This window comes from Rattus rattus, chromosome 8, assembly GCF_011064425.1.
Source record: "Rattus rattus isolate New Zealand chromosome 8, Rrattus_CSIRO_v1, whole genome shotgun sequence".
Taxonomy (NCBI): Eukaryota; Metazoa; Chordata; class Mammalia; order Rodentia; family Muridae; genus Rattus; species Rattus rattus.
In genome coordinates, this window is record NC_046161.1 from 99,128,449 (window position 1) to 99,154,977 (window position 26,529).

A 26,529-nucleotide genomic window follows, 5' to 3' on the forward strand; every position below is an offset into this window, starting at 1 on the left:
TTTAAATTTTAGAGTCAGTTACTTTATGATAATTACTATACCAATAGGTGGTTTCTGATGAGAGGATGTGTAAGATAAAGACTAAAGAAATTCAAAGGCAATAGGCCTAGAATGAGTTCACAAAGGCATCTATTTAAAAAAGAGCTTTTTTTCTCTTCCTTCCCTTTTCTTTTTTTCGGAGCTGGGGACCGAACCCAGGGCCTTGTGCTTGCTAGGCAAGCGCTCTACCACTGAGCTAAATCCCCAACCCCCAAAAAGGGCTTTTTTATTATACACGTCTGTGCAGACAGGTATAAAAACCCAAAGGGGCTAGAGAAATCAGAGCCTTTTGGAACTGGAGTTATAAGCTCGCTACTTGATGTGGGAACTAAATTCACTTCTTCTTCTAGAACAGTACATACTATTAACTGTTGAGGTGCCACTCTTGCCTCTGTTGTTGATGTAGTTTAAAGACAGAATTTCACTAAGATCATCCTGCCTCAGCTTCCTGAGAGCTGGGATTACTATGTTCATCAGACCTTGCTTCTTGAAAGCACTGCTAATCTCCCAAATTAACCCTCTCAAAGTGATTGTTCTGCTCTTAAAGTCTCTACAATTACTTTAGTTGAGATCATTTATAGCTCAGTGGTAGATTGCTTGCCTGCCATAGCAAGGCTCTAGGTTCAATGCACAGCGCTGTAAGACACATCTTTGGGAATAAAAAAGCATACTTTTTATAGAACTCTTTTGTGTCAAGCAGTCAAGCACCATCCCCACCCCACACACAAGCAATGCAAAGATTATGTTATGGTTCAGATATCTTGTAAAATTTCCATGGCAACAAAAGTAAAGTGGCATACACCTTTAATCCCAGCACTCTGAGGGTCAGGTGGATCTCGGTGAGATGAAACCAGCCTGGTCTACAAAGCAAATTGTAGGCAAAGCCTCACAATGAAACTTGCTGTGTGTGTGAATGTGAATATTGCAAATAAGCCAGGTATAGTGGCATGCACCTGCAATCCCAGCATTCAGAAGGCCAAAGTAGGAAGATCATGAGTTCAAGGCTAGCCTACATTTCATAGTGAGAGCTTATCACAAACAAAGGAACAAGAAATAAGTAGAGAACAGAAATTCAGAGGGAAATACCAAAGACTTCCTTGTGGCAGTCCTCTAGTTTAGCTGGTTGGTCTTTTCTATCCTCTATGCTTAGACTGATCTTTGAACAAGATCTGTTTTCCTTTGAGAATCCAAGTTGATGAGGCCACTAAGGGGATGACCACTGAAAACAAAATCTTAGACAAGAGTCCAATTTATGGCGGAAGCACAAGCTATTACCGTTTGAATTACACTATCCCCTCAACCCCCATACACATATATCTAGTGATGGGGGGACTTAACCCAGGGTCTTTAGCATGCTAAGTAAGTGTTCTACCACTGAGTTATATGCTCAGCTGATACTTAATTTGTGTATTTTGGGGTGTGTGTGTGTGTGTGTGTGTGTGTGTGTGTGTGTGAATGCTACAGCACATATGTGGAAGCTATAAAACAACATTCAAGAGTCAGTTCTCTCCTCCTGCCATGTGAGTCTGGAGATGGAATTCAGTCCGTAAGGTCTGGTGACAGGAGTCTTTATCCACTGAGCCATCTTACCAACTCTAGGCAAAACAGAGGATACTTCTTTACCTTGTTTTTCCATATGAAAGTATAACAAAGCCTTTTTTCTAAAATACCTTTAAAAACAATTAGATCTATCTCACCTTTTAAAGACATGACTTCTCCTGCCAGGCAGTGGTGGCATTTGCCTTTAATTCCAGCACTCAGGAGGCAGGGACAGGTAAACCTCTGTCAATTTGAGGCCACCCTGATGTTCAGCAAATTCTAGGACAGTCTGAGCTACATAGAGAAACCTTGTCTTCAAAAACAAAACAAACAACAGAACTTCTCCTGGAGCTCACTGAATCTGCTGGGCTAGAGTTCCCCAAATCTGCCTGTTTCCACCTTCCCAGAGTTGGGACTAAAGGTATATCCTGTCACACTCCACTTTTTTTTTTAGGTGCATGGCCTCTGAACACGGTCCCCATCCTTGTATAGTAAGTACTTTACTCACTGGAACCATATCCTCAGCCCAGCCGTTGTTTTACACTAGGCAGAGGGCCCTGTACAGTCTTACATAGGTCAGGTTAACACTGAACTTACTACGTGTTTTAGTTAGAATTTACTGCTGTGAGCAGACACCATGATCAATGCAAATCTTATAAGGAAAACATGTAATTGGGGCTGGCTTACAGGTTTAGAGGTCCAGTCATTGTCATCAGGGCAGGCAAGGTGCAGGCAGAGGTGAGAGTTCTACATCTTCATCAGAAGGCTGCTAACAGGAGTTGGGGATTTAGCTCAGTGGTAGAGCGCTTGCCTAGCAAGCTTGCCTGGGTTTGGTCCCCAGCTGGGGGGTGGGGGTGGGGGGCTGCTAACAGAATACTGGCTTCCAGACAGCTAGGATGAGGGTCTTAAAGTCCACACCCACAGTGACACACCTACTCCCATAGGGCCACACCTTCTAATGTGCTACTCTCTGGGCTGAGTGCTACTCTCTGGGCTGAGTATACACAAATCATCACACTATGTAAGGCTGGACGTGAACTCCTCATCCTTCTGCCTCCACCTCCAGTATTAGAATTATAAGCATGCACCATTATGTCTTCAAACTAAGACATAAATACTTAAAAAAAGTTTTTAACTGTTATTTTTATTTTATGTGTAAGGGCGTTTTGCCCACACATCAGCTTGTGTATCACAAGCATGCAGTAACCTTAAGAGGTCGGAAGAGGGTGTCAGATCTCCTGGGACTGAAGATATTGATGGTTGTAAGCCTCCAAGTGGATTTGAGGAATCAAACAGGTCTTCCATCCATCTATTGATTGATTGATTGATTGATTCATTGAGGCTGGGTCTTTCTATATATCCCTGGCTGTCCTAGAACTCACTATCTAGATCACGCTGTCTCTAATTTACAAAGATCTGCCTGTCTCAAAAGTGATAGGATTAAAAGTGTACTTCTTCAAGCCTGGCTTACTTATACTTTTTTTTTTTTTTTTTGTTAATTAGCCTTTTTATTGTGTTTGTTTTTTGTTTTTTAAATTGAAGGTCCCTTACTGATCCTGCTTCCATGAGTGGCCAAGATCAAGGGAAAGGGGAGGGCAACCAGCTGGTACAGGGAGGGTCATTTCCATAGTTCATTTACACACAGAATTAAACAGACAAGCACAGAGTCACTATTGTGGTTAGAAGTTGGCAGCATGGGATGGGACGGATGAGGAGTAGGGGTGTTGTTAAAAAAAATGCAGGTTCCCCCCAAATTGGGTGCCTAGGATGGGACTTGGTCTGCTTCAACCCAAGAGGAATCAGAAGATCAAAAGCAGTTTGGGAAGGCCAGAACCATCAGGGATGGAGGGAAAAGGGGGGTGGGAGGGATGTTTGGCAACTGGGGAGAAGGGATAACCCTACCCCTACTGGAATCCCCCCAGCCCCTCTGGTCTGGCAGGAAAAGGGCAGCCTGCAACACCCAAGAGTAGGTCTGGGGCTGCTAGATGCTCCAGGCAGGGGGCTGGAGGTGGCTCACAAAGGCTTGCCCTCCAGGGAAATGACAGCCCTGCCACCTAGTTTCTCTGCCAGGGTGCAGCGGTCCTTGACCTCGTAGCAGTTAGCTTGTAATTTGTGCTTGATTCCTGTCAGTTTCTTCTTGATGGCATCCTTGGAGCTGGCATAGATCATTTTGCTCTTAAGGGGTGCACTCTCGGGGGCCCAGAAGATGAATACCAGGTCCTCCTTCTTGCTCTCCTTGGTCTCATAGGTTGCGTCATAGAGATCATAGCGGCACTCCTTGTCTGGCAGCATCTTGACAAAAGTGGTGTAGGGGTCTTCCACAGTCTGCCCCACATCTCCTACCACAATCTCCTTGCCCTCCTCCAGGATGATGTTCTTCTTGTCCTCACTCAGGCAAAAGAGCACTGCCTTCTTGCATTTCTTCACTTCTTCTGGCATTGAAGACTTGCAAACTTTCATGTCATTGAACACCTTGATGACTCCATCAGAGACAGCCACACCAGAGGCCATGTTTCCGGAAATGAAAGGGAGACAGAAAAGAGCTACAGAACAGAGCCGCCGCAGCTGCTGCCAGGATCCAACTGAACTTACTTATACTTTTTAAAGCAAGATAGGAACTCGTATTATATTGAGCCCTACTCCTTATAGTCAAAATTAGCCAAGGTTTCAAGATGAATTTGGTTCCAGGAACACAATACACTAGAAGCTAGTCCTTGACATGGGATATTATTTATTTTAGCAGTGTCTAATACATAGTTAACCCACTCAATTTAATTTTCAATTCTTTTTTTGTAATTTTTGAGTGTTTAAAAATTTTCATAATAGGCTATGTGGGAGAGGAGAGCATGCCATATCATGCATACGTGTGGAGATCAGAGGACAACTTGCAGTAGTTAGTTATCCCCTCTACCATGTGAGTCTTAGTAATTCAACTGAATTATCTCACGCACCTCTGCAACTGTGCTTTTTGGAAATAGACTGGCCTCACACTTGCTATATAGGTGGTGATAGCTTTAACTCCTGATCCCCCAGCTACAGGTCTTATGGGCATGTTTTGTCACATATGCTCCTGATTAATTTTGTTTTTATTTTAAATCTCCTATTGTTTAAAAAGATTATTTATATTATGTATGTGAGTACACTGTCACTCTCTTCACACACCAGAAGAGGGCATCAGATCCCATTACAGATGGTTGTGAGCCACCATGTGGTTGCTGGGATCTGAACTCAGAACCACTGGAAGAGCAGTCAGTGCTCTTAACCACTGAGCCATCTCTCCAGCCTCTAAATATCCTATTTCTATAAAGAAGGGAAAAAAATACTTGTCATTAAAGAATACTAATCTTGGAGAAATTTTATTGACTTTGGTTAGGAAGAATAGCACGCCTATCAGAGTATCTACAAGGGTCTTCCATTTTAAACTGCCATTAAATTTTCATTTGTGGCCAGGCATGGTGGTACTTGCCCTTAATCCCAGTACTCTGGAGGCAGGCAAATTTCTGTGAGTTTGAGGCCAACCTGGTCTGCAAAGCAAGTTCCAAAACAGTCAAAACTATTCACAGAGAAACCCTGATTCAACAACAACTGCATCAACAACCCAACAAAACAAAAGAAACAAAACAAAACAACAAGGGCTGGAGAGATGGAGTTAGGAGCACTGACTGTTCCTCCAGAGGTCCTGAGTTCAATTCCCAGCAACCACATGGTGGCTCACAACTATCTATAATGAGATTGGTGCCCTTTTCTGGCATGGAGGCATACATGCAGGCAGAACACTGTATACTGAATGAATGAATGAATGAATGAATGAAAGAATGAATGAATAAATCTTAAAAAAAAAAAAAAAAAAGGATGATGCTGTGTAGTAATTACCAAATTCAAACATTCTATCCTGGAGAGAAACCTCAGGACAGCCAGAATATCTCTCTCTCTCTCTCTCTCTCTCTCTCTCTCTCTCTCTCTCTCTCTCTCTCTCTCTCACACACACACACACACACACACACACACACACAAACTAGTAAGATATTCCTAGACTAGAAATTCGTACAATGATTAAAGTTAAAACAGCAATACAGGGGTTGGGGTTTAGCTCAGTGGTAGGCGCTTGCCTAACAAGTGCAAGGCCCTGGGTTCGGTCCCCAGCTCGAAAAAAAGAAAAAAAAAAAAAAAAAAAAAGAATCTAAAATGAAAATAATGAATTCATTCTTTCTTTTTTAAATATTTCAAGGAGGGTTTCTCTGTATAGCTGTGGCTGTCTGTCCTTGAACTCACTTTGTAGACCAGGATGGCCTCGAACTCAGATTTGTCTGCCTCCTAAGTGCTGGGTGGGAATAAAGGCATGCACCACCCAGTAATTTCCTTCTTTTTGGTTTGGTTTTTCTTTTTTCTGAGACGGGGTCTCATAGATCAGCCTACTTCTACCTCCAGAGGGCTTAGAATAAAGGTATACACCACCATGTCCAGTTAGCTTTCTGCTTCACCTCTGCTGGTAGGTTAAAAGGAAAAAAGATCTATTTAAAACATATAGAAACTTTGTTTGTTTTGAGACGTGGTATCATTATGTAACTCTGGACACACTATGTATACCAGGCTAGCCTCAACTCATAGAGCTTCTGCCTATTTGTAGCACTGAGTTACAAGAAATGCACACTACCTCCAGCCCTGTCAAATCTCTTAAAAGGCCGCTGTTTGCTTACATTTTAATTTAGCAAGATGTCTTTCCTTGTAGGAATTAATCCCAAAGCAATTTTGTAAGATTACTGTTAAATAAACTAGCTTCATAATTCATGACAATCTATGTTATGGGCTGCTATAGGTTCACTCAATATGACACAATCAAAACGCATCCAGTGCTGCTGAGGTGGCTCAGAGGACAAAGGCATCTGCTTATATACCTGATAATATCTGGCCCAATCCCTTGGACCCATATGATAGGATAGAGGGAATATCCACAAGCTCTTCTCCCTCCACATGTACACACACATAAATAATTTCTAAGGGGTTGGAGAGATTGTGCAGTGGTTACAAGTCCTTGGAGAAGATGTAAGTTCGATTTCTAGCAATCAAGTCAGGTGGTCAAGTCAGGAACTGCTTATAATGCTAGTTCCAGGGGTATCCAAGGCCTCTTATAGCTATTGGCCTCTGCACTCACATTCATACCCACCCCCCCATAATTCCAAAACTAAATTTTAAAAAAGATTTACTTTTTATTTTTTAATGTGTGTATTTGGTAAAAGCAGGCAGACCTCAGTGAATTTGAGGTCATAGTAGTCTATATACTGAGTCCCAGAAGTCTACAGAGTGAGACCCTGTCTCAAAAGAACCAAACCAATTTGTATAAACTATCCTACTAAATGACTATATAAATTATATATGCCATTTACCTAGAAAAATCTGAAAGAAAATACATCAATAAGTAATCTAATCGACATTTGTAAGCTAGCAAAAACATTCTAAATCTTTTCAAGCTCACATGTATGATTTTATTAATATAGACCACATTAGGGGTTGGGGATTTGGCTCAGTGGTAGAGCACTTGCCTAGGAAGCGCAAGGTCCTGGGTTCGATCCCCAGCCCCGGAAAAAAAAAAAAAAAAAAAAAAAAAAAAATATAGACCACATTATAGAAAATAAAACATACCTTGACAAATATGATTACAAATCAAGAAATATATACTCTCAATTCCTAAGAGAATTAAGCTAGATGACAGGAACAGTAAATAAGTCAGTTGCAAAACCCCCAAACACAATGAAATTAAATGACATCTATCTAAGTAATATAAAGCCCAAAAAGTAAATGCCAAAAAGTTTAAAAGCAATTCATAGTAGGGTCTAGAGAAATGGGCTTAGCAGCTAACAGCACTTGTAGAAAATTCACTTTCAGTTCATAGTACCACTGCCTGTAAATGTAACTCCAGCTCCTAGAGGATATTATGCCTCTGTTCTTTATATCTGCACTCCCATGCACACATACCCATTAAATAAAGAAACATTCATATAATTAAAAATAATTTTTTCAAAAACAATTTCCTTTGTTTTGCTTTTTTCTCTGTGTAAGTCCAGGCTATCCTGGAACTCAGAGAGACCTACCTGCCTCTGTCTCCCAAGTGCTGGCATCAAATTCGTGTTTCAACAAATGGGGCTCAGAGGGAAGTTTAAAAACTCAAATGACCAGAGTCATTTGCTATTTTGAATTAAGACAGGTTTTGGTCAGCTAGGATTGAAGAGTCCGCCACGACTAACAAGAGACCAGTACCACTGAAGTAAAACCTTTGTTTTACTGGAATACTCCTAGAGCTGAGAAATTAGTAGTGATTAAAAGACATCGTCACTTAAGTGAAATCTTCAGGAAAGTTTCTTCAGAGTTAGCACACAGAAGCTGTGGTCTAAAGGTGGCCAAGGTTGTACCTTATGCTAGCAGTCAAACTTAGTATCAGAGTCACCCAGGTGGTACTACTTTTGAAGGCATAAAGGGGGTCACAGAAATCAGGGGAGTCCCTGGAAAGGGCTCAGAAGATGCTATTGGTGAAAATACAGTCCGGTTGCAAATAGAGACTCTAGCATTTTGGAGATGACAGTACTATGGGAGGACCAGTGAGAACAGCAGCTGTGAAACAGAGGAGGCCTGAACTTAGGAGATAGAGTCTGTCTGGGCGCTGCAGATAGCAGGAGCCAGAAAAGTGACTTAAACCCTTTGTAGGAGCCCAGATCATGAGTGGATCCCATAGGTTAGATATTGAGTTATTTACATAGCTGGAGTTCAGTTTGCTTTGCTTCTGACTGTGCTCAAGTTCTTCCCTCTTGAAATCTAACTAATATTTGATTTTATATGAGCCCACAATTGAGAGATCATGAATTTTAAAAGACAATTCTGATTTTTTAAAAGAGACTGAACTTTACATGTTTGGTTTGTAAGAATTCGGAACTTAAAGTATAGATGTTTTATGTTGTAATGTTGGTATTAGCGATGAACAGGAGAGGGAAGGTAGTGACTTAACAGTGATAATGTTGTATTCCAAGTTGACAAGTAGTCAGTTGTGCTCACTAGTTTTATGTCAATTTGACATAAGCTAGAGTTACTGGAGAGGAAGGAGCCTCAACTGAGAAAACGGCTCCATGAGATCTGGCTATAAGCAAGACTTTAGGGCTTTTGCTCAATTAGTCATTAGGAGGGCTCAGCCCATTGTAGGTGGGGCTACACCTGGGCTGGTGGTCCGGGGTTCTTTAAGAGAGTGGGCTGAACAAGCCAGGAAGCAGGACCTCTCCATGAGCTCCTGCTTCCAGGTTCTTGCCCTGAATTCCTTTAATGATGGACTATGAATGTGGAAGTATAAGCCAAATAAATTCTTTCCTCTCTGTCTTAGGATTTCCACTGCTGTGAAGAGACACCATAACCAAGGCAGCATTTATAAAGGACAACATTTAATTGAGGCTGGTCTCCAGGTTCTGAGGTTAAGTCCATTACCATCACAGCAGGAAGTATGGCAGCATACAGGCAGGCATGGCGCTGGAGGAGCTGAGATCCGAAGGCCGTCAGGAGAAGCTGACTCTTCTGCATTGGCTGGAGCTTCAAAACTGACCCCTGTGGTCAGTAATGCACTTCCTCCAAAAAGGCCTTATCTACTCCAACAAAGCCACACCTCCTAATATTGCTATTCCCTGGACCAAGCATATTCATTCAAACCACCACATTCCCCAACTTCCTTCTGGTAGGTGTTTTTTCACAGCAACAGTAACCCTGACTAAGACATCCAGACAGGGGGAATAGACACATGGGTCAGTAGGTAAGAGCACTTACTACTATTGTAAAAGACACGGGTTCAGTTATCATCAACCACAACTCCAGTTCCAGGTAATTTGATAACCTTTTCTGAAAGAAGGCACAAGGCACACACACAGGGCACACACATGAAGGTAAAGCACTCTCATTCACATAAATTATTCTAAAAAAAATAAGTAAATAAATAAAAAACTACCAGGGTTAGGGATTTAGCTCAGCGGTGAGGCACTTGCCTAACAAGCGCAAGGCCCTGGGTTCGATCCCAGCTCCAAAAAAAAAAAAAAGAAAAAAAAAAAAAAACTACCTAGACTTAGGGGTTTTATTACATCAATACAAACTAGATTAAAACATAAAATGTCCTAAATTCAGCTAATTAGAGTTTATAAATAATATATGTATCAAGGGCAGAAGAGATGGCTCAATGATTAAGACCACCGATTCTTCTTCCAGAGGACCAGAGTTTAATTTCTAGCACTGATGACAGTAACAATAGTTTGTAATTTCAGCCAGGACAGGCAACAACCTCTTCTGGCCTGCTTGAGCACTGCATGCACATGATACAAAGAAACATATGCAAGCAAACGCTCATACACATACAATGAATAATTAAAAAAGAAAAAACACAATAGTTGAGGACAGTGAGGTACATCTATAATACCAGTCCTGAGAAATCCAAGATTATAAATTTGAGGCCAGCCTGGGCCATGCAGTCAAACAAACAAAACCAAAGATATGATATTAATAACAAGAAATAATAGGTTGTAAATCTAATAATATGTATAAAAGCCATATAAGAAAAACTATAAAAGGTCATTCACAGCATGGTGGCATAGACCTTTAATGCCATCACTGTGGAAGGAGAGGCAGGTGGATCTCTTCGGTTCAAGGCAAATACTAATAAAAGAAATCAATTAATATATAAATAAATTCAACTTTACTGAAAAGAAATAATATCACTAAGATGTCAGTTCTTTTTTTTTTATTTTTTTTTATATACAGCATTCTGCCTGTGTATGTGACATGAACCATGTACATGCAAGTACCCCTGGAAGCCTACTTACAGGCAGTTGTGTGCCGCCATGTGGGTGCTGGGAACAGAATCTGGATATGCTCAAAGAGCAGCCCTTTATCTTAACCACTGAGCTAAATATTTTTTAGGCCTTCAACGTAATTGAAAGTCAAAGAATGGGTCGATTAAAAAAAAAAAAAAGAAAGTCAAAGAATGCATTTCTATTTGTGGACATCAAGAAAGAATCCTACAGTTTATATGGAAATAATCTTAATGTTTATAAAAAGGTTTATTTTATTTTCTTTGTTTTTTTATTGAGCAGGATCTTTCTACACAGTCCTGGTTGTTGTGAAACTTACTAGACCAGGCTGAGCTTAAATTCATAAGAGATCCACCCGTCTTTGCCATCTAATGCTGGGAATAAAGGCCTATACCAGCATGTCCAGCACAGTACCTGTGCTTACTTAACTTCCATACTAGCTCTCCAGCCCATAAACTCAGATTTAATTATAAAAAATTTTGTGTGGAAAGCAAAGCATTAAAACTAAAATACCGGCTGCTCCAGTACAGAGTCGCGCTCATGTCTGTCCTTAAGACTCCCTTCAGTGTCTACAGGACCCTCTTTCCTTCCTCCGCAGCGATCCTACTGCCAGAACTTCACCATGTCCATTCTCAAGATCCATGCCAGAGAGATCTTTGACTCCGTGAGGTGGATCTCTACACCACAAAAGGTCTCTTCCGTGCTGCGGTGCCCAGCAGTGCATCTACTGGCATCTACGAAGCCCTAGAACTCCAAGACAATGATACGACCCGCTTCATGGGGAAGGGTGTCTCAAAGGCTGTTGAACACATCAATAACACTATTGCATCTGCTCTGGTTAGCAAGAAACTGAATGTTGTGGAACAGGAGAAGATTGACCAGCTGATGATCAAGATGGATGGCACGGAGAGTAAATCTAAGTTTGGTACAAATGCTATCCTGGGAGTGTCCCTGGCTGTCTGCAAGGCTGGTGCTGTGGAGAAGGGGGTGCCCCTTTACCATCACATTGCTGACTTGGCCGGCAACCCTGAAATCATCCTGCCCGTCCCAGTTTTCAATGTGATCAACGGCGGTTCTCACGCTGGCAACAAGCTGACCATGCAAGAGTTCATGATCTTGCCTGTGGAGGCATCCTCTTTCCAGGAAGCCATGTGCATTGGAGCAGAGGTTTACCACAACCTGAAGAACGTCATCAAGGAGAAGTACCGGAAAGACGCCACCAATGTGAGTGATGACGGTGGATTCGCACCTAACATCCTGGAGAACAAAGAAGCACTGGAGCTGCTCAAGTCTGCCATTATAAAGGCCAGCTACACTGACCAGGTTGTCATCAGCATGGATGTGGCTACCTCCGAGTTCTACAGGGCTAGCAAGTATAACCTGGACTTCAAGTCTCCAGATGACGCCAGCTGGTACATCACACCTGACCAGCTGGCCGACCTGTACAAGTCCTTCATCAAGGACTACCCAGTGGTCTCCATTGAAGATCCCTTTGACCAGGACAACTAGGATGCTTGACAGAAGTTCACAGCTACTGCAGGCATCCAGGTGGTGGGGGACGACCTCACGGTGACCAACCCTAAGCGGATCGCCAAGGCTGCAGGTGAGAAGTCCTGCAACTGCTTCCTGCTGAAAGTGAACCAGACTGGCTCTGTGACCGAGTCTCTGCAGGTGTGTAAGCTGGTCCAGTCCAATGGCTGGGGTGTCATGGTGTCCCGTCAATCTGGGGAGACTGAGGACACTTTCATTGCGGACCTGGTGGTGGGGCTCTGCATTGGGCAGATCAAGACTGGTGCCCCCTGCTGATCTGAGCGCCTGGCCAAGTACAATCAGATCCTTAGAATTGAGGAGGAGCTGGGCAGCAAAGCCAAGTTTGCTGGCAGGTCCTTCAGAACATCCTGGCCAAGTAAGGCATGGAACAGAGATCCCTGGAGCTACCAGGTCCTCTGTCCCTGATGTCATCCAGGCGGCTCAAGGCTGGCCCAGTGCTTGCCCCTCCCATGTCACTGCTTCCTTAGATGTCCACCCCTGACCACCAGGAGCCCTGCTGGAGCCCCCAGCTTTGTAATCATGTGACCGGTCTGAATCATTGTTTCTGTCACCTGACTTTCCAGCTAGTGTCTGGACCCTCAGAACTCCAGCCTAATCTCTAGGGTACCCACACCATCAAGACTCCCCCCAGTGGTTTACATGCAAAAATAAAAGCCGCAGAAGTCCCCCCCCCCGCAAAAAAAACCTAAAATACCAAAAAATAAATAAAAGATTGATACTAACTTTAAAATTGACTATAAAGACACAGTAAACAACAGAGTATGGCACTGATGAAAGAACAAACAAAAAACAAAACAAAGACAGGACTTAAAAAAAGACTCATGCAAAGATCTTAGACAAGGAAGAAACGAAATTCAATAGAATTAGAATATTCTTTTGATGTTGTTACATTTTGTTTTTTCTTTTCTTGAGATACAAACTCATTCTATAGCTCAGCTTAGCTTGCAATTCACAATGTACCTCAGACTAGCCTTGAACTCACGGTAGTCGTCTTGCTTTAGTTTCCCAAGTGCCCCACCATACCTAGCTCAATACAGTTTTTCAACAAAAGACACAGAAACAATCAGATATCTATATGCAAAAGGTAATCTTACTCTATCATGAAGGTTAACTAAACACACATTAGACCCACATGTAAATGCAAACCATAAAGCTCCTACATGAGACATACATAAGGAAAAATTTAGACTGAGGACAATTGCCTTCATCTGCTGAGTCAGCGCAAAAGCAAGTGTTATTTTAAATAAGTTTACCCAGGAACATCAATACCCTTACTCAGAAATGTACATATACAATTTATGAACCACAGGGTAAATAACAACATTAAACACTGTATCTGTGGAAAATAGGAGATGAGAATGTCTGAGTTCAGCACTACCAGGAGTTCGGCAATACTCACCGCATTCTATAATTCTGAGATGAAATATCAGATGCTCAGTAGGGAACGCGCTTGCTACTCAAGCATAAGGACCTCAACTTAGGTCCTCCTAGAACCTAGGTTAAAAGGTGGACACAGAAGCGTGCATCTGTAACCCAATGTGGAGGGTAGAGACAATGAGATCCTCAACCAATCTAGCCCAAACAGGGAAGTTCAGGGTTAATGAGAAACCCTGTCTTAAATAAATAAGTAAATAAAGTAGAAGACTGACTGAGGAAGAAACACTGATGTTAACCTTTACCCTACAAACATATGTCTGCATAGGCAAATAAATTTATGGGAACACATACCACCACCACCTCCCCACACACAAATCTAAAATCCTCAGCTAGAATTGCAATCAATAGTAAGGATCATTTGTCTTTATATGCCTATGCATCCATCCATCTAATTTTTAGTCTAAACATCTCAATTTCCCAAAAGAATAGGCAATGGCTGTCAAACATATAGAAGTTAGGCTCATGACTCTAATCTTAGCACTCAAGATACAGAAACAGGATTGCTACAAGTTTGAGGTTAGCCTTGTTATACAGAAAACTGCAGTCACCAGGGCAGTATAGCAAAATTTAGTCTCAAAATAGCAACAATGGAAAGGATCTAGCAACTATACAAAAACATGATACCACTTTTTAAGCATAGAGGCTGGAGAGATGACACTGCCAGCCAAGTGTTTGCCACATGAGCTCAGAACCCCCAGCACCTACACGAAAAGCTAGTTATGAACTGCCTGTAATGACAGTGGTTGGGAGGAAGCCAGATGGAACCCCAGAGCTTGAGACAGGAGAATGCAGACTTTGAGGCCAACCTGAACTACATAGTAGGATCCTGCCTTAAGAAAAAAAGAGCTGGGCTCCAAGAAACAGTTTTATGTTTAAGAGGCAGAGAACCCAATCTTGGTTTCCAGCACTAACATGAAGTTACTCATACTAAAGTCTAACTCCAGCTCCAGGAAATCTGATGACTCCTCCTGGCCTTGACCAACACCAAACACATGCACAAATTAAAAAAAAAAAAAAATAATAAGAAAACAATAAGCAAACACTCCAGGCACACAGCCATGGGCTTTTAATCCTAGCACCTGGGAGATAGATGCAAGAGTGAAGGTCATCCTGGTCACATAGCAAGTTCCAGGACAGCCAAACTACATAGTGAGAACTTCATCTCTGAAAAATAAGTACATTTTTAAAAAAGAAAGAAAAGAAAAACAAGATATATAGGTAGGAAGGTAGGTAGGTAGTAGCTTGCTTAGTGGTAGGCCACTTGCTTAACATGTACAGGGCCTTGCCTTGCAAATATAAATAAAATAAACAAAACCAAATAAGCATCACAAAAACCCAGTTAAGTACTGATGGTGGAATCCTAACATTGCTGTGGCGGCCAAGTTTACACTATCTGAAAGTCTTCTTGGTATCAAGTTTCTGTAATGAAAGCTTACTGCCATCATAATGAAATGATTGAAACAGGCTAACTTATAGCAAAAGAGGTTTTTTAGTTTGCAGTTCTATAAGGTACAAAGTTCAAGATCAAGCAGCCACAGTTGTTCAGCTTCTGGAAAGGGGAAATAAAATGTCACACTATGGAAGGAGAATATGTGAGAGCAAATACTTCATCAAAGAAGCAAAGAATGCTGTGGAGATGTTTTCATAATACCCTTCCTTTGAACTTATAGAGTTCATCATCACTACCATCTGAAGTACACCCCCAGAGATTTAAAGATCTTTTATCAGTTCCCTCAGTTCCCATATCTCCCTCTTCCGACTTCCCTCTTTCTTTTTTTATTGGATTTTGTAAATTTACATTTCAAATGTCATCCCCTTTCCCAGTTTCCCGTCCATAAACCCCCATTACATCCCCCCCTTCTCTTAATTTACTTATTTGTTACGTGTGAGTGTGTTGTCTGCATGTACATCTGTGTAGCATGTGTGCTCCTGTTGCCTGCAGAGGACAGGAAGTTAGACAGTTGTAAGCCTTCATGAGGGTGCTGGGAATCAAATCTAGGTACTGTAGAAAAGCTGCCTATTGTTTAACCACCAAGTCATCTCTCCAGCCCCATAACACTAAGTCCTTAAAGACTCTGTCATAACTCATATATAAGGCCATAAGCCAAAGTTACCATCAAGACGACAAACTTAGCTATATTTCTGTCCAACCCCTGGTTCCATTATCAGAATGATATATATTTTTGGTTTTTCTTTTCCAATTAATTCTTTGTTACATTTATTTTATGTACAAGTATTTTGCCTGCAAGTATTTATGTGCAACATATGTATACTTGGTGCCTGAGAAGGCCAGTAGAAGGTCATTAGGTCCGCTAGAATTAGAGTTACAGATGCTGGTGAATCACTATGTAGGTGCTGGAAATTGAACCCAGGGCCCCTGAAAGAGCAACAAGTGATCTTAACTGCCGAGTTCTCTGTTTTTTTGTTTTTGTTTTTTTTCCAATATCCATCTATGCTAGTCAGTTTCTGTCAACTTGATATAAGCTGGAGTCACCTGAGGACAAGTCTGTCCTGGTTGATGGGGAAGGGCCCTGCCTACTGTGGGCACTGTCATCCAAGGGCAAGTAAGTTATCCTTGGTATTATAAAAAAGCAAACTGAACAAGCCATGAAAAGCAAGCCAATAAACAGCATTACTCCATGGATCTGCTTTGGTTCCTGCACTGAATTCTTCTTTCATGACAGACTGAAAGCGGTAAGATGAAGTAAATCCTTTCCTTTACAAGTTATTTTTGGTCTTGATATTTATCATAACAGAAAACAAACCACACCATGTGCAATCAAGTTCTAAAAACCACAAAACTAAGAATACCAGCAACTTACAAATGCTATTTTAATAAAAATTCAACATTAGGCAAAAAAAAAAAAAAAAAAAAAGACTCAAAGAGATATGATAAAAAGCACAAATTTAAAATATATACTAAGCATTTTCCAATTTATAAAATATTAAAACTAAATTATTTCAACCTATAGAAGTGAGTCATGATTTATACATAGCAAAAGTAACCACAAAGCCAGGCACATTAACTGCACACCTTTAAAATCCCAGGCAGGCCACACGAGGGCAGAGGCAGTCAGATCTCTATGGGTTCCAAGCCAGCCTGGGTTATAAAGCAAGTCCAGGATAACCAGGGCTGGTTACACTAAGAAACCCTGTCTCAAAAAACAAAAGCAAATAAAATCAAATAACAAATCTATCATAGGAGAAATTCTGTGAACATTTTCATTAAATTTCAAAATGACATTTATTACATTTACAAGAAGTACTTTTTATAAACTGGGCATGGTGGTGCAGGCCTTTAATCCTAGTACTTGCGAAGCAGAGGCAGGCAGAGATCTCTGATTTCCAGGCAGCCTGGTCTAGTGTGTTCCAGAATAGTTTGGGCTACACAGAGAAACTCTGTCTTGAAAAACAAAACAAAATACAAACAAACAAAAGAAGTAATTAATAGTTAGGGCCTGAGGTGGAGTAAGCTGGAGGCTGGCTGTCAGAACCGAGGTTTAAAGGCACAGGTTACATTTTCACTGTGGTCTGACCATATTCCATGCTGCGCTGTCTCTTGCTTTCACTTGAGAAAATAAAGATTTTTCTCAAGAGCTAATGCACTGGAAGACATATGGAGGCCAAGTAGCAGTATTCTGACCAGCAATTTCAACAAATAGGCCTAAATATGGAGAGATAGCTCAGTGACTGGGAGCACTGACTACTCTTCCAGAGGACCCAGGTTCAATTCCCAGCACCCACATGGCTGCTTACAACTGTCTATAACTCCATGATCTGATACCACCACACAAGCATACATACACACAGGCAAAACACCAATGCAAATAAAATAAAATTAATTAAAAAAAGAAGAAATATTGTTGAAATGAAAGAAAAACTAAACAACAGTATCAACAAAAATCAACCAAAGGGAAAAAATGCATTCCACTCCTGAGAACTGCCATGGACTTCTTTTTTAGAACATAGTGCGTGGCACTAACACAGGAACTGTTAAATAATATAAGACTTACTGAGCTGAGGGGCTGGAGAGATGGATCACTGGCTTAGAGCACTATTGCTCTTGCAGAAAGAAGACCCAGGCTTGATTCCCATCACCAACATGGTGACTCACAACCAACCATAACTCTAGTTCCAGAAGATCCACCCTCTTTTCCAACCTCCTCAGGCACTAAGCATGCACTCGCTGCACATATGCACAGGCAGGCAAAACATTTACATACAACGACACTAAGAAAAACAGACTTACTTAGCTGAGTATGGTAGACCATATCTATAATCACAGCAATGCGGGATGGAGACAGGAGAATCAGCAGTTCAATACCAGCCTCAGCTACACAATAAGCTGGAGGCCAACCTGTGCTACAAAAAACTATTTCAAAAGTCAAAATTAATAAATCTTTTTAAAGACTAACTCAGTCCAGCAAGACGTTTCAGTGGATGGGGGCGTCTGCCACCAAGCTTGACTGTCTAAGTTCAATCCCTAGCACCCACACAGGGAAGGAAAGAAATAAGTTTTGCAAAAGGTCCTCTGACCACCATAAACATCCAGGTGTTCCCCTCACACTCCACAAAATAAATAAAAAAATTTAATTTTCAAAAACCAAATTAAGGGCTGGAGAGATGGCTCAGTGGCTGCTCTTCCAGAGGTCCTGAGTTCAAATCCCAGCAACCACATGGTGGCTCACAACCACCTGTAATGAGATCTGATGCCCTCTTGTGTCTGAAGACAGTGACAACTACTCGTATAACTACTCATACAACTAAAATAAATAAATAATAACTAATAAAAAAAAAAACAAAAACAAAAAACAAATTAAGATTTGTATATGCTGGCAACTCTCTTGAAAAAGACAGATACTGGATTCTACCTCAGCCTGTGTTTTCACTTGAATACACCAATTCTCCTAAGAACAAGAACCTTCAATAATCCTTACTTTACATTCTATTTTTCTGCACGTCCCCATGTTTCTGCTCTTATCTGTATTGAGAACAACTGAAAGGTACTGAAGTTGACATTTCCAAGAAGTCAGGCATGACCTAAACACAAGTTATAAAACAGTGTTGTCCAGGAAACCACACTTTTCTCAGTTAATGTTTTGAGGTAAGAGTAATTTAAGTGAAAATACAACCTTCTGAACAGTTAAACAGATTCACTTATTATTGCTATGAATAAGAATGGTTTCCTTGTTGCTTTTGCTTCTTGGCATGCACAGAACTGAAGTACTGAAATGTTTCAGATTGCATTATATCATTATTGCTATTATGAATCCAACAATCTAGGTCTTTACTTTTTCCTTGATGGGCCACAGATAGTCTTTCTCCACAGCATCAATTTCAATCACAAGGACAATTCACATTTAAGATTTTGTTTAAAGCTGTAATGACAGCACCCATCTTTAGTCCCAATGGCAGACAGGTAGAGCTCTGTGAATTCTAGGACAGCCTGTTTTACACATGAAGGTACAATCCCACAAAGGCTACATAGTGAGAACTGTTTCAAAAAAATGTTTTCAGGAGGCACACCTATACTTTCACACTTTTAGAGGCTGAAGCCAGAAAAGTCACTTTGAAACCACCTAGACTTGAAACAGGCCCTGGTTCAAAACACAAGAAAGATTTGTTGGACCAGTGAGACAGCTAAGTGTGTGTGTAAGGCACTTGAAGCCCATGCCTAATACCTGAGTTTGATTCCAGGAACCCTAGTGCAAAGAGAGAACAAACTCTACATAGTTGTCCTCTGATATCTACACATACATGTATACCATAAACACATCCTGTTTTGTTTTGTTTTTTAAAATTAAGTATTGTAAGACACAAAAAGTAAATAAGACCTAGCTTCCTGTATAGAACTTCACAAAAAACCTAGTCACTTCAGTCTCTCTTAATTTTGTTGGTAGAAAATAGTTTTATAAAACACATATTTCACAGCCTTCATTACTCACAGAAGAAAAAAATGGTGTCAGAGGGAATTTTCCTGTTAGGTGGTAGGGGCATCTCTCTTCTTTGTACCTTAGAAAGTCAGGAAAAACCCAACAACCAGGCAGTGGTGGCACATGTCATTCATCTAATCCAAGCACCTGGGAAGCAGAAGCAGACGAACTTCTAAGAGTTCAAGGCCAGCCTGGTCTACAGAGCAAGTTCCAGGACAACCAGAGCCACACAGAGAAACTCTGTTTTAAAATGACCCCTCCAAAACAAACAAACAAACAACAACAAAAACAGTAAAAATTCCCAAGAAGTAATTTCTTAGGAAAAGATATGAACAAAGAACAGGCAGCAAGCTTCACAGTAACAAATCTGAAAATTCCTACTGAACAATTAAAAATCATTTCACTGAGTTCAGCTCATGCTACTTGGCTCAGTACTGAACACCGAACTTCTGACTCATCTCCCTGGGTCTCAGTGCAATAGTATACATAACCAAAGGTCATGACAGTCTTCCTCAGCAGTAGTAATGAACTCGGACAACAAAGAAGACAGAAGGTATATGACACTGTTAGAAATTCATTTCCAGGCCAGGCTTGGTAGTGCATAACTTTAATTCCAGCACTCAAGAGGCAGAAGCAGTGGATCTGTATGAGTTCAAACTGAGCCTGATCTATACAGCGAGTACCAATCCAGTCAAGGTTACATGGCGGGACCCTAACTCATAAATAAATGAATTAATAAATATTAAAGGCAAATGTAGCAATTAAGTAATGACCAATAGGAACCACACAATAGAGAAATCCTACCTTAAAACAAAAAATTCCCAATGAAGGATAAAAAACAAATGAAAGCCCTGTTTCACAAAGTAACTGTCTTTCACATAGACAAAGGGCTTGAGGGCGTGAGCTAATACCCTTGTATCTTCACATTTGCTCACGTTATTTGTCCAGACAGACTGCTGACCACTCCCTACTGATGAGACTCCCTGGTCACAATACTGATGCAGAGATCGTTCCCACTTGACTTCCAGGTGCGGTCAGTGAGAAGAGGTTATCATCCTGAACAGCCTCACAAGTGAATCACACAGAGCTGGCCAGCTGAACCCTTTATTTCCATCCCCTAAATAACAAATATCTATCATTGATAAAGAGATGTCTTATTAACACAGCAGAAAGTCATGAAAACCCCAATTTACAACCGTTCATAGAAACGTGAACTTAGAACTACTCACAGACACAATCCGACCTGCTCAGAAGCTTTCAGCAGATCTCTGACAAATCAGAGAAATAATTCGTTAAGTAAGTTAAGTAAAACTTGGAAAAAAGGAAAGCAGATAGACTAAAACAACCTTCTACAAACATTTTTTGTTTGTACATAAACTTCTTTGCATTCTAGTCCTTCATAAGCCCTGTCACTACTGTGGCATTAAGGGCCTTAATCTAAATACAACATCCTTTATTTCCCTGGAATTATGATCAGAAACCATTTGATATACAAAAAGATATACAAAGAAAGATATACAAAAAGAGAAAATGGAGAAAAGACAAGTTTATCTAATTTCAAATGCTTATCAAGTGCCAGCTGTTCTATTAAGTATTCTGCATATATTGCTCATCAAGAATCACTTCTCTAATGCGATCACTCAACAAGCTTCTCTGTTCGTTTTTAAATAGCACTCAGCACTACCATATATTGTGCTATTTTTAATTTTGTCAACTTGTCCTATTTTTCTCCATTAAAATTAAGTTATATAGTTTAAAAATTAAATTATATAGCTTTGTTCCCTGAAGCATCCTCAGCATCCTTGCACACAACACCCAAAAAATGAATGACCTTGTTCAGTCCACACTGGGGCTCATTGTTGGGCGATGGTTTTGTGCACTGAGTACTTAAGATGCTGAGTTCTATGCCCAGATATCTGGTTGTAGTCCTGACTACTATGTGTTCAACCATCACCAGCCTCAATGTTAGGTTAAAATTGTTTCTTGTCATCTCTGATTGGTTAATAAAGAGCCTATAGCTGGGTAGAAGAGAACAGGAGGTGGGACATCCAAGATCAGTAAGGGAGTCCCAAGGAGACAGAAGAGAGAGGACAGGAGTTAGGGGTGGGGGAGAAGAAGAGAAAGAAGAGACCATGTGGATGGACCAGGAGGAGTAGCCATAAGGAAGGACACACATGGAGCATAGCAAGCCAGGGCAAGACTAAGGTTGCTGGTAGTAGTACCATCTGACTAGCAAATAGGCAGCTCTAGAGGGTTAGAAGGGCTCAGAGCCACTCAGCTTAGTGCTTGCAGCTTATTAATCAACACTAGGTCTCTGTGTTATTTGCTTAGGAGGTCCTGTGACTATCTGGGAACAAAGGAGGTGAAGACCCCTAAATACAGCAGCACATCATGATATTTGAACAGTAGGACTTTAGACCAAGGGAGGTTAAAAAATTAGCCACAAAGGATTTCCTGAAGATCTCATGTTTTTTTCAATCAAAATTTTTCCCTTCAAGATGATTTACATATGCCCTGAGGTATGAGAAAAGCTATTAAAAGAATACTGTTCTAAACATGAAGACTATAGGGTTCAGCAAGAGAGGATTCTATGGGAAGGGGAGGAATAAAAGTCTAGGAAATGAAGTTGACTTAAAGAATATTAAGATGTGGGGTTGGGGATTTAGCTCAGTGGTAGAGCGCTTGCCTAGCATGCGCAAGGCCCTGAGTTCGGTCCCCAGCTCCGGAAAAAAAAGGAAGAAAAAAAAAAAAAAGAATATTAAGATGTATTTTTAAACATTTATTTATTTAATTTGGGGGATGCACCCTAGCACCCATATGGAGGTCAGAGAAGAGCTGTCTCTCTCCTTCCAGTCATGGGGTGGGGTTGGGGGCGGGGGAGATGTCCCAGGGATCGAAGTCAGTTTGCCAGGCTTGGCAACAGTGGCTTTACTTGATAAGCTGTCTTTGCCGGCCCAGGGAAAGCTTGTCTCCTTTCAAGGAATAGAATTATAAGGTCCTAAAAGTCAAAGAGCTGACTTGAGGGTTTGTTTTGTTTTGAGACAGAATCTTACAACATAGCCTGGGATGGCCTAAAAATACTACTATCCTAGGCTTCCCAAGTGCTGGGATTACAGATAAATACAACCATGTTCAGATACAGGACTACCTTAATTGCAATCTGGAACAAAGCACCTCCTGCACTTTATCATAGCAGCTTCCACACCTCTTAAGGTGTTCTGTTGGTGCTCTGTTCCTGCTTTGTTCTAGCATCCTAATTACTAGGGGATCTGAGATCCCCTGCGCTTGCCATGCAAACTCTATTATTGAGCTATATCCTCAGGCAATGTTGATATGACACTCTGAAGATTAAAAACAGTACTGATCTTTAAAAAAAAATAAAAAAAGCATTGATAAGCTGGGCATGATGTCACAAGCCTTTAACTATAGCCTTCAGGAGGCAGAGACAAATGGCTCTCTGACAGTTCTAGGCCAGCATGATCTACCATAGAGTCCCAGGTCAACTTGTTCTATTTTTTTTTTTTCTTTTGTAAGAACATGTCTTTAAAAAACAAAACAACTGCTTCTTGGTCTTTTGGCTAAGATCAAGTGTAAAAAAAACAAAACAAACAAAAACCCAGCATTCTCGGGAAAGAACAGTACAAAAGGGACAGCATCTGCCAAGGTCCTCCTACTTGTATTTTAACTACTAATAGTGAGACAATGGCAAGACTGTTAAAAAGAAATTGCTTGGGCTGGAGAGATGGCTCAGTGGTTAAGAGCACTGACTGCTCTTCCAAAAGTCCTGAGTTCAAATCCCACATGGTGGCTCACAACCATCTGTAATGGGATCCGATGCCCTCTTCTGGTGTGTCTGAAGACAGCTACAGTGTACTCATATATAATAAATAAGTAAAATATTAAAAAGAAATTGTTTATAAATTAATAAGAAAATAATAATTTTCAGAGAGGCTATCAGGATAGAATCATAGAGATTAGAACTTTCACTCTTCTTCATAAAATAAGAAGTTAATACAAATTCTGATTAATACTTATTAAAAGATTTGGTGATGGAGAGGCAGTAAGAATACTTATTAAAGAAAATGTCCTCATCCAGTTCCTCTTTGGTGATTGGATAGTAGATAGTGCTTCTACTTCTAAGAAGTACAACACATGGGCTGGAGAGATGGTTCATTGGTTAAGAGCACTGTCTGTTCTTCCAAAGGTCCTGGGTTCAATTCCCAGCAACTACATGGTGGCTCACAACCATTTCTAATGAGATCTGACACCCTCTTGTAGTGTGTCTGAAGATAGCAACAGTGTGCTCACATACATAAAATAAATAAATCTTTTTTTAAAAGTGTAATACATCAGTATATCTAGAGATAGCTATGCTGATTGCTTTTTGTCAACTTGACACAAACTTAGAGAACAAAAAAAAGCCTTCATAAGACTGGCCTGTAGGACTTTATTGTTATTATCAATTATTATCGTTTGATTTGAGAGGGCCCAGCTTATGGGAAGGAATTCGTAACTGGTCTTAGACAGAATAAGAAAGCAGGCTGAGCAAGTCATGGGCAATAAGACAGTGAATAGCACTCCCTTACAGCCTCTGGTTTAAGTTCCTGCTTTCCAGGTTCCTGCCTTGACTTCCTGCCCTACTTCAAAATTCATGATGAACTGTGAATTGGAACCTAAAATAAACCCCTTCATCCTGAAGTTGCTTATGGCCATAGTGTTTTGTCAAAGCAGTAAGAACCAAACTAAGACAGTATTCATAATTATAATCCCAGCACTTAGAAGCCAAAACAGGAGGACCACCACACTTTCACACTTACCCTGGGCCACACAGTTAATTTTAGGCAGTTTAGGCTGCAGAAAGAGATCATGCCTTAGAAGTAAATAAACAAACCAACAACCCGCAATACTATCTCCACTACAACACGGGAAAACCCTTCCCCACAAAGAAGTAAACAGTAAAGCTGGGCCTGTGAAGCTAGCTATGTAACACAGGGCCTGATTCTCAGGAGGCTGAGGCAGATGTGTCTCTGTAAGTTCCAGGCCAGACAGGGCTACACAGTGAGGCCTTGTCTCACAAGGGGGCTGGGGGTGGGGGGCAGTAATGTCATGAATCATGCTGAGTGGAACAAAGCTGAAGAAAAAGCAGCAGGCTACAGAAAAGATTACATTTAATTACTCTCCTTTGGGAGAGCCTTCTTTTGTGCTGCACAGATGCTGTGTGGGCAGACATACAAGTCCCACTACATCCCTACCTGCCCTCCCATCTTAAGATGCAGGAGCTGAGACAAAGCAAATTGATTTTCCCAAGCAAACTGATCCTAACAAGAGGGATTCTATTTAGTAATTCCTTCTCAAACTACTAGTCAGGGTTCAATCAGACAGAGATGACAATAAATGGTAGAAAGCTGAGTAAGTCCTCTAGAACTTCAAACAGTAAGTTCGACTCCATCTTTTTTCTCCATCTTTGACTATGAGCAGCCAACACCTGGAAGACAACACTCCAACTGGCAAAGAGCAGGAATGAATGAGACGGACACGAGCCTATCCATTCCTCTTTTCTCCTCAATGGCATTCCTTCAAACAACACAGGTAGGTAGGTCCTCAGTGCCATAAAATTCCCAGTTAGTTGCCTTGAGGGAACTAAGTCTGTGTGTTACCATCAACTGTCCTAGAGCCTAGATAATTAAGATCATGTGTGTCAGGAGCCCACACATCTTATCACACTGCAGAGGGAAACACTCCAGATCTGTCATATTTCCCACGTGCAGTCTCTGGAACCCAGTCAACCTGGAACTGGAACCTAGTTTCTCAAACAGACTCTGTGTCCATTAGTCACTGTAAATAAGTCTTCTCGGCTTTTAAAAAGGTTCCTTTGCACAACTGGTGTCGGGAAGTATTGAGTGCTCTAAAGATGGAGACTTCTTGCACCTTTCCAAAGTGAAATTATCTGAAACCCTCCCCCCATATTTAAAAATATATATCCTTTCAGCATCATTTGACCGAAGTATAAAGCAACCTGGTTGGCCTCCATGCATCCGATGGCATCTTCCAAGAGTGAAAATTCCACGCAGACATAGCCATAGTCGTAACCTGGGGACAGCATTTAAATACAGACGGGAGTGGTGTTAGTGCCTTGCAAACATAAAAGACACACTTATATCCCCTGTTCTGAACCCCTTAAACAAGCCCTCCCATCTATCCCCTCCCTCCTCTACACTAGGCAAAAGTGCTTCCTTAAACAGAAAAAAGTGCTGAAGGAAAAGTCTGGGTGTTTCTGAACTTTGGGATTCATTCCAAATGACTTTTGTTTTTCCTATTAATTAAGAAGATTATATGCTCTTTTTAATCACTGCTGAACAAGAAAGGGTACCACAGAACTGAGTAATTTCACAGAAAGTTCATGTGGAGACCCAAAACATTTTAATGACAGGCTGAATCTTCTGGAAATACAGCCACCAAGAACAGGAAAGTATCTGAAAAAATGTATCCAGAGAGAAGAAAGAGAAGCAATTGTTCCAAAGCTGTGCTGAGAGTCACCATTCTTCAAGCAGAAACCACTTTCAAAAAAGTGTTGACTGAATGACACTACATCTGGATACCACAGTGGGCTTCTAGATGACAGGGAACAGACCATGTCAACCACCACCACCACCACAGCCACCACCACCACCACCACCACCCTCCCTCCCTGGGTTTCAAACTCAAGTCATAAGCGAAATAGAAATTTTATGAAAAGAGGAAGATATAAAAGCATAAATATAAATAGCTGGATCCAAAATTGTGCTTACATGCAAAAAGCTGATGGAAGAGCAAGCAGAGGGAAAGATGGCGGCTGTTAGTAATCAATGCATGTTCAATAACTCTAGGGATCATCATAATCGATGTATGCTCAGTAACTCTAGGGATCATCAGAAAATACCTTTCACCTTAACACTGAAAAATATTATCTGCAGCTCAGACCTGAGGTTCTAATGACCCATGAAACTGGGAAGTCATGGGATTTACAGCCTGCTAAACTCTACTCATTCACCTGCCTCATAGTTCCTGATACTGCTACCATATAACTACAAAGATACACTTACTGTACTGTTCAATGTGGCTTCTATGCTTCTTTCATTTCCTCACAAGATAAAGAAACCTCTAGAAATTATAGTATGCAAATGGAACAGAAAAATAGATGTGATATATTGAGATAAAAATAA

At 40.9% G+C, this 26,529-nt stretch overlaps 2 protein-coding genes and 1 pseudogene across 2 annotated transcripts in view; 1 reads left to right on the forward strand and 2 right to left on the reverse strand.

Moving 5' to 3' along the window:
* The window catches only part of Rbm6 (RNA binding motif protein 6), a 97,533-nt gene that overhangs the window by 33,168 nt on the left and 37,836 nt on the right, over window positions 1-26,529 (reverse strand). Inside the window, exon 6 of the mRNA XM_032910572.1 lies at window positions 25,344-25,417. Coding sequence (XP_032766463.1) covers window positions 25,344-25,417 — 74 coding nt within the window. The remainder of the gene's footprint in view (window positions 1-25,343; window positions 25,418-26,529) is intronic.
* Window positions 3,071-4,710, reverse strand: LOC116907550 (cofilin-1-like). The gene has a single exon (XM_032910573.1). It carries the CDS (start codon window positions 4,087-4,089, stop codon window positions 3,592-3,594), a length of 498 nt encoding a protein of 165 aa, XP_032766464.1. The 5' UTR covers window positions 4,090-4,710; the 3' UTR covers window positions 3,071-3,591.
* On the forward strand, window positions 10,955-12,243 carry LOC116907549 (annotated as a pseudogene).

What these genes read in the sequence shown, in the direction of transcription:
- LOC116907550 (XM_032910573.1), bottom strand. Translation starts at nt 4,089, where the DNA reads ATGGCCTCTGGTGTGGCTGTCTCTGATGGAGTCATCAAGGTGTTCAAT.